The 11,144-nt window shown below is 36.3% G+C and overlaps 2 protein-coding genes across 2 annotated transcripts; one reads left to right on the forward strand and one right to left on the reverse strand.

Moving 5' to 3' along the window:
* Positions 1 to 537: 537 nt before the first annotated feature.
* Positions 538 to 2,677, forward strand: LOC306760169 (prolactin-releasing peptide receptor; the record flags this gene model as incomplete). The annotated part of the gene is made up of 3 exons (XM_079245962.1): positions 538 to 883; positions 1,244 to 1,641; positions 2,450 to 2,677. 3 exons carry the CDS (start codon positions 538 to 540, stop codon positions 2,675 to 2,677), a joined length of 972 nt encoding a protein of 323 aa, XP_079102088.1.
* Positions 2,678 to 8,918: 6,241 nt separating this feature from the next.
* Positions 8,919 to 9,938, reverse strand: gpr184 (G protein-coupled receptor 184; the record flags this gene model as incomplete). Its single annotated transcript, XM_079245963.1, has 1 exon — positions 8,919 to 9,938. One exon carries the CDS (start codon positions 9,936 to 9,938, stop codon positions 8,919 to 8,921), a length of 1,020 nt encoding a protein of 339 aa, XP_079102089.1.
* Positions 9,939 to 11,144: the final 1,206 nt, after the last annotated feature.

Raw genomic sequence — 11,144 nt, forward strand, 5'->3', positions numbered from 1 at the left:
ATGCAAAGACCAGATTATTGATCATGTTTTTGATGATGGAAAGGCACATCAGTTAACCTTGTGTGGACAAGCTTAATAAAGATGTTTTACTTCGGCTTCAGTATTTAAGGAACTCAAAATGGAACACATATTACTTGTGTTTCTGGATTACAAGCTTTTTTTTGTATGTGAATGTGTGTTTTAAAATATAAATTTTAATTGGTTGCTATACTGTTGAGTTTGATTTACTTTTGTCTCTGAAAAAGGTTTAATTTTTTCTTTCATTAATATGAAACAATGGTGAGTGAAACTGTTGAATAATTTCTTAGTCAGTCAATTTGACATTCAAAAGAAAAACCAAACCACAGGCTGATTTCTTACTTTTGTTTAAATTTTTTGTTGATTCACAATTGCTTATGCTTCATTTAAAGGTTCACCTCCAAAAACATGGATGTCTTCATGGATGGAAATTTGAGCATGAATGATAACAGCAACCATGAAACAGAAGGACCAGAAGGCAGCAAAAGTCAAGGACTGAACCACAGTGACCCTTTGGACATGTTTATTGGCACGGAGCTTCTTCTGCAGTTCAAACCTCTCTTCCTGCCCCTCTACTGTCTAGTGGTTATAGTGGCTGGAGTTGGAAACTCTTTCCTGTTGGCTTGCATATTGACTGACAAGAAACTCCACAATGTCACCAACTTTTTCATTGGAAATTTAGCAGCCGGCGACCTGCTGATGTGTTTGAGTTGTGTTCCACTGACTGTTTCTTATGCCTTCGACAGCCATGGGTGGTCTTTCGGAAGAGCTCTTTGCCACTTGGTCCCCTTGCTGCAATGTGCCACGGTGTTTGCCTCAGTGCTTTCACTCACTGCCATTGCTGTGGACCGCTACATTGTCGTGGGTAACGGCAATAAGATATTGTCAACTTATTATTTTCAACGAATTGCTGACGATTTGAAAATGTCATTCAAACCCTAGTAATTACAGCGTGTAATTTTTCTTAGCTCATTTGGTTAATGAGATGTTTTGGGCAGAAAGGATCGCAGACTGGTCTGGTTTGACAAAGATAATTAACTTTTCAGATCAATTTAATAACTGTTGTAACCACACCTCTATGCAATGCTATGTAATTTTAACATGATTAGAAGAGGGAAGGGTATGTGTGTGTGTGAGTGCATGCATGTGTGTGTGTCTGTGTATTAGGAGGGAAGTGGGGTTACTAATATGTTTGTCTATTATTTTTGTATTTTTCTTGTCTCAGCTCATCCAGTACGGAAAAGGATCTCTGTGTGGGGTTGTGGTGCAGTGATACTGGGCGTCTGGATCTTATCACTGGTCCTTGCTGCGCCTCCATCTTTCTATACACGCTACTTGGACCTACAGCCCAGCGGCATTGACCTGGTGGTGTGTGAGGAATTTTGGCCTGATAATGGCAACCTGCGACTGATTTACTCCTGCTTCATATTAATAACCTCCTACATGATCCCACTGTTGTCAGTCAGCATATCCTACTGTGCCATAACTGTCAGTCTAAAACGTTATTCAGTGCCTGGGGAACCATCCAATAGTCAGCAACGCTGGAGTCAAAGAAGGAAGAAGACCTTCTCTCTTCTGGTGGCCTCGGTCCTGGCATTCGCTCTGTGCTGGCTCCCTCTCCAGGTGATTGTTTTACAAAATTAAAGCTAAAAAACAAGCAAGTCTAAGCTAAATTACTTTGCATGTCCTTTTTAACCACCTAAACTGCTCAGTGAAAGTTTAGAACAGTCTTCAAAGAAAGTATTCATTTTTTCTTTCTTAATCTTCTGGGAAATTATTAACTTAATAGCACTAAAAAGGCATGAAGTGAAGCTTTTACTGCCTGTGGGAAGATTGGATTTCATGCATCATTTATTATGGAGCCACATCATCAAATACAAAGCTCTCTACAACAAACATAATTTTCTTAATGAGCCATGAAAAATCTAAAAGATCAGGAGATTGAAGAAGAGGGTAAAGTTGACATTGAGGTGCATTGCAAGGACACTGCAAGGAGTACCAGTGGTTTTATATTCCCATTTAGATAAACAGCGGTGGTTTCATTTCATAACTGAAAGTGTTGCATGCCAAAAACCAAACCTTAGTAGGTAAGGTTGTTTATGTGCCACGGGGTATTCACATTGGTGAACATAAGATAATCAGATTTTATCAATTACAACTACCATGTCTAAAATGTGGTGATATACATTCCATTGTAGTTGCATTTTAGAGCTTTATTTTTTATTTAAAGTATTAACATTAGCACTCAAACAAACAGAACCCCAGCAATGAGTGTTTTGCTGAAATGCAACTTCATGTGCTGGTGTTTTGTAAAGTCGAACTGGTTTTTGATAGAAAAACATGAAATTTCCAAACATATACTAAACATTTTTAAGAACTTCTGCAACCTTAGATTAATTTAAGTTTGAACTTTTTTCATCTTGTTGTGTAGGTACTGAACCTTTTGCTGGACCTGGACTCAGACTTCCTCATCATAGGGAAGCGCTACATAAATGTCTTACAAGTTTGCTGTCATTTAGTGGCTATGAGCTCTGCTTGTTACAATCCCTTCATCTATGCCTCACTGCACAGCAAGGTGCGCATGCATCTGAAAGGCTACCTCTGTCCATGCCGCAATCGCCAGAAGAGAACAACGGACCAGACAATATCTAGAAGCTGATATTTTGGTGCAGCTTCTACGGAAACACCTGAAATGCAGAGCATGACATTACCCTCAAGCTGTTGTCTCCATCCAAATACCAATGTTAATATTCAAAGTCTAAGGCAGAATTCAACATTGCTGATAAATATTAATTCAAGTTATCTTTTACCATGCCTTTCCAGTGTTTCCTTTCTTGGACAACATGTGGTCCTTTCATGCTCCTCACCAGATCTACAGATCTCAATAGAGCCTCCTGATAGTACAAACAGGCAAAGAAGCAGCGAGAGTCCAGACAGTATGAAATAGTATGTTTATGAAAAGGAAGAAAGATTATCAGTTTGAATCCTGTTTTGTTCTTAGATGTCAGGCATGTTGGCATCAACATTAGGCAGATCCTGCCGGTTTACAAAGCTTAGCAGATGCATCAACCAGCCCTGAGGCTGTTGTGGCCAGGCAGAAAACACATGCTAGGGAGACAAGGGGTGGCTACACTGGTTTAAAAACCTGATTATACTTGCAGTAAACAACTTAACTTCTGAGACCTGACTTAATAAGGAAAACCATACAGACAGCCCACCAAGAAGAAGAACTGTGAATAAAGGACATGTGACTTTCTGTTTGTGCATTGTAAAGAATAAACTGGCTAACTGGTGCACATAGACTTTAGGATTTCTGGAAGCTCCACAATCACATCTGTGCACATGAACATTTATGTTTGTGTTTGTACATGTAGTTAAAGCCTGGAAAGACCATCATCTTCAATATGGCGAGCACTGGCAGATGAAATATGATGCTTATATGAAACCGTCATTATTTAAACTCTAATCTGAAATTAATTTATAAAGATGCTACAGTCAGCACTGTGGATTTGTCTGGAAAATAAGACTGGAACAATGATCAAATTAATATTCAGGCCACAAGAGCACAAGACAGTCACTCATAAGCATCTCTGTGTTGACATAATTCCTGTCGAGTTTCATCAAGTATGATTAAGGTTTTCAAAGCGTGTGTATCAAGTCAATTTTAGACTGCAGGGAACTGGCTAATGTGATCAAAATTTCATGTAATCTGAATTAATTTTGATCACTTAGTCATCCAGACGCAGTTTTCTGAGGAGCTCATAATTAGGCTAATTTATTTGTTAACAAAACATTACACACAATAATATGTGTAATTGTCCATCAAGAAGCACAATTAGTGCATAATTCAATGCCAAAACATTATTTGTTTGGCAAAGCTCTTGCCAAAACCAAAAAAAAATCCTGTGTTGCTTTAGTTTATTGCATCCCAGGTCTCCTGCCAATACTGGTGATGGCAAATTTTAATAATCATGAAAGTCTTTTGTTTGTTGTCCAGCAGCAGGTATGTATTGGCTTTTCTCGGTTATTTAATCAGAGTAAGGATTCAGCTCAAGGCATTTTGAATTTGGGCCAGTTGTGCTATTTATGCAATTTATACGTTTGAGTTTTCATCTAAATATTCAGACTAATTTCTACCAATCAGATCGACAAAGTACCAAAAGCAAAGCCAGCCAATAAATCAAGCCATGGTCACAGCCAATCAGTATTTAAAAACAGCCTGACGACTTTCTCTGCTGTGATTTAAGTGGAAAGTGGAGTCAGTAATGATTCATTTTTGTTGTTTTTTTTTTTTTTGTTTTGTTTTGTTTGTAACAATCTCTGAGCGAGTCATGTAATAAAACAGCCAGGTTGCTTAAATATGCACCAAGGATAGTAAGAAAAAAAAATCACCCAGAGCGTATAAATATTACATTCCAAATCACATAGCAACTCCTCTATCACACACTGACTCGATGAAAGCATTGTGGTGTTGATTAGAAACTGCTTTTAATGCATGCTATTGTTAACCAAAGGCTCCAGGAAAGTTGCTTTTACACACACATACACACACACACACACACACACACACTTATATATATATATATATATATATATATATATATATATATATATATATATATATATGTGTGTGTGTATATATATGTATATTATATGTATATATATACTAATGTATATAAACTTGACTTTTTAATATAAGTTATCATAATGAAGAAATATACTGTCTGTGTAAGAATTTCATAAGACTGTTTTCGATAGAGTATCTATTGTACTTCTTGTAGAATATGTATCAAACATCTCCAGTTTCAGTGATGCAGACTCCCATCACAGCTGTGCAACTGTCTTCAGATTCTCATTGTGATGGGATCTATTTGTTTTCTCAAATCCTACTGAACTCCCACCACTTTTTCTTAATTTCATGATGTTTCTCAAGGAGGTGCCAAGAAACTGTGATCGAGTTGTGTTGTTTTTGAGTTGTTATAACTTGAGAAATTGAAATATTTCTTCTCAAGACCAGAAACAAGTTATATTTTTGTTGTTTATGTCTTCTTGAAAGCCCTTTAAATATTGCCTAAAATCTAAAAGACTTTTTGACAATCACTTTCTATGTTTAAATAAGCAGCAGTAAATACTAAGAATTCTCTGCTGAAATTTGTGACCAGTTTAAATCTAATATATTGTTTGTTTCACATAACAGAATATTGCATGTAAAGTGTAATTAAGTTTGAGTGATAGCAGGGGTAAATTAGCTCTCCAAACAATGCTGCAAACAGATACCAGAGAGGACATCATTGTTATAAAATAAAAAAGTGGCAACTCAAATGATTTCAGTTATACAGCCAAAGTCTGTAAAAACAGTAAATGATAACAGTTTAGAAAGTTGTCTGCTGCAGCTTTGTTTCACTCCTCTTCAAAGCTGCAAAGCGAGTGAAGGACAAGCATCTCAAGCGGCGTAATCAAAGACAAATTATTGCACAGTGGGTGTAAAATGACAGATAAAATGTTTCATCTCTCTGCCTCTCACAGTCAGCATTGCCTAGAAGTAATGCTTCAGTGCTAGCGGACAGATGTCTAACTAATGAAGTCCTAAGTGTGAAGTCCATTAAAAAAGCAACAACCATTTCACAACCTCCTTCGTTATTTGCATGACTTGTACATCACTTCCTCAGTCTCGAATTACAATATAACAATGGATGGAGACAATCTTGTTCACACTCACACAGAAGGGCCATGAATAATGGAAAATAACTGCTATGGAGAAATTTAAGGCTCTTTACAATGAAGATTGTTGCACAAACTTCATGCACCAAAGAAAATGTTTAAAAAAAAAAAAAAAAAAAGGAAAAAAAGTATAAATCATGCAATTAATTATAGTAATTTGACCCATCCAATTACCATCAAGACTCGAAATGAAGTATTGCCTTGGGATAGTTAAAGCAGGAATAATCAAATGTCCTGAGTTGTTAAGTGGCTTTTGATAGATGGGGGAAATGTCAAACACTTGAACTCTGGCTGACAGTTATTGTGAGCTTTTAGAATTCATGTCTGTAATTAAGCTGTGAAAAAAGAGGAAATGTATAATTTGTTGTATTATGATAATATCAATTGTAACATGTCTTTCACAATTTAGAAGCTCAGCTGTTCACAGAAAACTTCAAATGTAGACAGAATATGTGATAAGTGATTGTTCAGTTTCTAATTGTGTGTTTTGTCTGACAATTAAAACTGTGTGCAGTGTTTTCTGTCATTATGTCTTGTATATGAACACATAGTATAATTATTGTTTAGGAGGCTGAGACGCATTTCTTTGTGGGAAGTGCTTTGTCCTTGTCTACAGTAAAACACACAAAAGCTTTAATGTTACACTTCACATGAGGGAATGGAAATGTCTCTGATTATTTTATTTTACTCACTTGTTATTTACCCTTTATATGCAGACACATTTGAGCTAATTATTCACCAAAGCTCACTATTTTAGATCTACATTCACATACTGTGAAACTACAAACCACAAGCACTGTTTTTTATCCTCTCTTGAAGTTGTGGGAGAGAGAAAAATATGTTCTGAGTCCTGGCACTCAGCTGAGTGCTAAAAATACTGTTTAAGAACAGCTTGTCAGTGCAGTGCATTTATATCCACACTATTATTACAGGTCTATGAGTCATAACAGCCAATCAATGAAACCATACCATATTGATTCTGTTGGAGCCCAGCTGCAACCTAAGCTGGCTCATTAGAAGGTGCATTTGGAGAAAGTGGACTGCTAATATTTCGGACCTAATGGTCCAGAATGACTGGAAGGAGATTTAATTTCTTCAGACTGAAATGCATGAAATATCTTTAAATGTTGATGCAAAACACATTTACTGACTGTTCCTGATCTATTTGCATCAGTTTTATGTTTTTAAGGGTATTGTAGTGAAAAAAATTTAGAACAGTCCCCAGACTTATATATTAACTTTTTGTTTTTGCAAACACATAAAACAAGGAACATTCATTGTTGAATATCCTGTTTTTACTGATTCTAAGGCTTGGTAAGTGTCTCATTTGAACAAGCAACATGGAAGGGCAACTATGCCAAAGTTGGTATCAAGCCCATATCATGTAAATCTAGCTGAAGTATCGCCAAAACAATAAGGGATAAGATGGACAATGCTTGTGATGTGACAAAGAGAAGCAATGGGAAAATGCTTATGTAATGCAAATAGCAACACATTTGTGACTGGCTCTCTTTTTGCAACATATTTACACAAAATATTGCTCTACTCAAGAATTATACACCTCAACTTGGTGTACTTATATTGTATTGCAGGTACTTGTATTATAAAAAATATTGTATTAAATAGTTCATCTTCCCTGATGGCCCTTTACTTTTAGAACAATTATCATTTTTAGGGGAAAATAACATAAAAATAATTAGTCTCAGGATAAAATACAATGGTAAATACCTTTTTTAGTGCTTTTAGTACACAATGGACACAGTGGTTTAAAAGCCTGCTGGAACATTACTTGTCTGAATTGAATCGGCAAAGTTCAGAAGATTACATGTCTTATATGGCCCACTGCTGTTTCTATGTACCGCATTTTTTCAGTAGATTTTACAAGAGTATTAGGACGTGGATGGGAAAACTACTTATTAACAACAAGAACACATAAGTGTTATTGAAATGAGCTTTGTTATTATTTTATTCCATTTTTTCTGGTGTACATCAACATGTGATGTCTCACAGTAATATACAGTAATTATATATATTTGCTTTAATATGTTTTCCTAAAATACCTGGATGCAGGTGGCTTTACTGCAGATATTGTTCAAGTTGAGTTCAGCAAAAAGATGCAATCCCATTTCCACCAATAGGCATCACGCAAAAAAACTTCAATAACATCATTTTAGAAAAAGGCGATGTTACATTTTTCATCTACAATTTAAAAACCATATAAAGGACAGTGTGGACAAAAACAGCATTTTAATGTTAAAACATCAAGTTCTCTCCTGGTTATGTATTGACTTAATAGAAAACGCTAAGAAAATGAAGTCAATGTATAAATATCAGAAAGAAGAACAACTGCAATGTTGTTGATATGCTATATTTCTTTCTGTCTCTTTTCTTTCTTCTCTATTTCGTTTTTGTTTTTTGGAACTTGCATCATATTTACAGAATCTCAACTTTTTCTGACACGTTGCTATCTCTAGAAAATTAAGTTCTTAAATTTGGTTGATTGGTCACCGGTCAGACACAAATTATACTAGGAGGAGTGAGACTGTCAGTCAAACATGATTAGCAAGCTTTATTCACCATTTTGACACCAATCGTCAACACATTTCAAAGGGCAATGCAGGCTTCTATACCCTCCAATACAGGTACAGGTACAATACCAAAACTCCAACATATCAACTGCAAAACAAAACAAAAAATGAATATTTACACATACATATACATACATGCATATAAATAATTCAGCAACAAACTTTGCAGCATAAACATAAGCATAAACGTTTCATTTATCTCAGCTAATTCCCCTTCCTCATTAATATGGTTTGCTCCACAAGCTCTTAAGCAGGTAACTGGGCTGACTTCCTTCCTTTACCTCCACTGAAATGCCAAATAGTAATACCTGCTGAGCCTTTCATTTGACACAGTTGAAAATTTAACAAAATAGAAAAGCATCAGCAGTTGTAAAATCTGCAAATACTGATAAATAGTGATGGCAGTAATGTAATGTTTAATATATTATATATGTATATATATATATATATATATATATATATATATATATATATATATATATATATATATATATATATATATATATATATATATATATATATATATACATACATACATACTATATCTGTGTATGTTCAGGATTTACAACCTTATCCGTTTATCTGTCACTATCATATTAGGCTACTAAATTGCTTTTCTCCATGTTGTGCAGGTACAGTAGAGCCCTCTGTTGGTTTCCGTCCACACGATCTCCAGCAATACTGGAGTTTCTCTTTAATTCCATTTGTGACCAACACATACAGAACAGGGTCCACAACACAGTTCACACTGGACAGTGCCAGTGTGAATGTAAACGTGAAGTGTATTTTTCGTTCAAATCCGCAGTAACTTCCTTTTGATGTGTGGTCATCATTGTTGAAGAAGACGACTGAGCGAGCAAGTAAAAGAATGTGATATGGAGCAAAGCAAAAGGAGAAGATGATTATCACCCCATAAGAGAGGAGGCGAACCTTCCTTTTCGCCTGGGCATTCAGGCCAGGACTTTGTCCCACAGTGGTCATTATCTTCCAGTAGCTTACTGCCAAAACTAGCAGGGGCAGCAGAAAACCAAAAACTACTCTGAGGAGATTAAATTTGGCCACATGTTTCGTCATAGGGTACGTCTCATAGCAAGCACCTTTTTTTTCATCATGTGCATCTGCATGATTGTCATAGACCAGCACAAAGATGTGCAACACTGTCACTGCAACATAAACAATTCCACACTGGAACCAGGCGTAGACGGGTGTACGGTTCGTTCTGAAGCGCAGTGGGTAGCAGACCACCAGGCAGCGGTCCACAGAGATACAGCAGAGTAAGTAGATGCTGATATACATGTTGGAGTAGTAAAAGAAGCCAATTACGTTGCAGGAATTCACACTTAGCACCCACTTGTGGTCATGATGGTAGTAATTAATCCAAAGAGGCAAGGTGGCAATGAAAAGCAAGTCAGAGATAGACAAGCTGAGCAAGAAAATCCCCAGGATATTTTTCTGCTTGACTTGTTTCAAAATGGGGAAAATCGTCAGCACGTTGAAGATTAAACCAAAGATAAAATTAAAGATGTATAAAGACATCAGAATGTCGGTGATGGCACTTGCTTCAGTTCCAACACAATTTTCAGTTCCCACCAAGTCGGATGTGTTATTCATTGTCTCTCAGTCTTCTTTCACTTTTCTTGTTAGAAATTTACCTGAAAAAGGAGCAAAAGAGCTAAATTAAATGATGTACTGTGATTGACATTTTTTGTGGAACAGCAACATGACATTAAATTACACCCACCAGAATTTGGAATACATGTCTCTGATATTTCAATATGTCCCATCTTATTTTTAGAGTGAACCAAGTTTAAGAGGAAAAAACAAATCATTTGGTTATGCTGATGTATCCAAATGTGATGCTATGTAACTCTGAATTACATTATGCTAACCCTCAAGCTCACTGACGGTACAAGGTAGAAAAAATCAACATCCATACATCCATTCATCCATCCACTTTCTTAACTGCTCCAAATACAGTCCAATTCAGGGTCATGGAAAGCTGGTGCTTATCCCAGCAGTCACTGGGAGAGCGGCCTGGACAGGTCACTAGTCCATCCCAAAGACAACACAGATAAACAAAGAACCATTTATGCTCACAATCACTAAAGGGACCATTTAGACCAGGGGTCTCTAATTCCACTCCTTGTGAGCTACCATCCTGCAGGTTTTAGGGTTTGACCCAAATCAATGGCTCATTGGGCAGGTGCAGAAGATAAGTTTTTGGAGAGTCCTTTCCTTTGAATCAACCGTGTTGTACCAGGGAAACACTAAGACCTGCAGGATGGTAGGTCACTAGAACTGGAGTTGGAAACCTCTGATTTAGACAAACCCAGATTTAAATTTATACTGACACTGACAACCTGATAATTTGATTTCCTGTATAGTTTCAATTTAATATGATAGCTGTCACACTAGTAAGGTGTGGGTGTTAACAGTGGTTTGAAAATGAGTAATGTAAGCATCTAGCACATTATGAATTATTCTCTTGCTGATTTTTGATGTGTCAACAGATTACAAGGGGAAGTTATTGCCCAGTGTTTCAAGAGATGGACAGGCAGACAGACAGGCAAATGTCACCTCTTGAGATGGTAACTGCTGATGTACATGTTTAGTAGAAACATTATTGTTTTTTGACTCCTTGGCAAAATTTTCCACTCTTAAAATAGCACAAGAATGCATAAAAAAATTCAGCTTAAAACAGCAAATATTAACCACAATAAGGTAAATTGCTATGGGAAGTCTTCTTTTAGTGTTAATCGTTTAAGCAATGATAGAATTTTATAGTGATTTTGTTTCATGTGTTTTAAAATGAAGGTT

Source organism: Telmatherina bonti (assembly GCF_933228915.1).
Source record: "Telmatherina bonti genome assembly, chromosome: 9".
Taxonomy (NCBI): Eukaryota; Metazoa; Chordata; class Actinopteri; order Atheriniformes; family Telmatherinidae; genus Telmatherina; species Telmatherina bonti.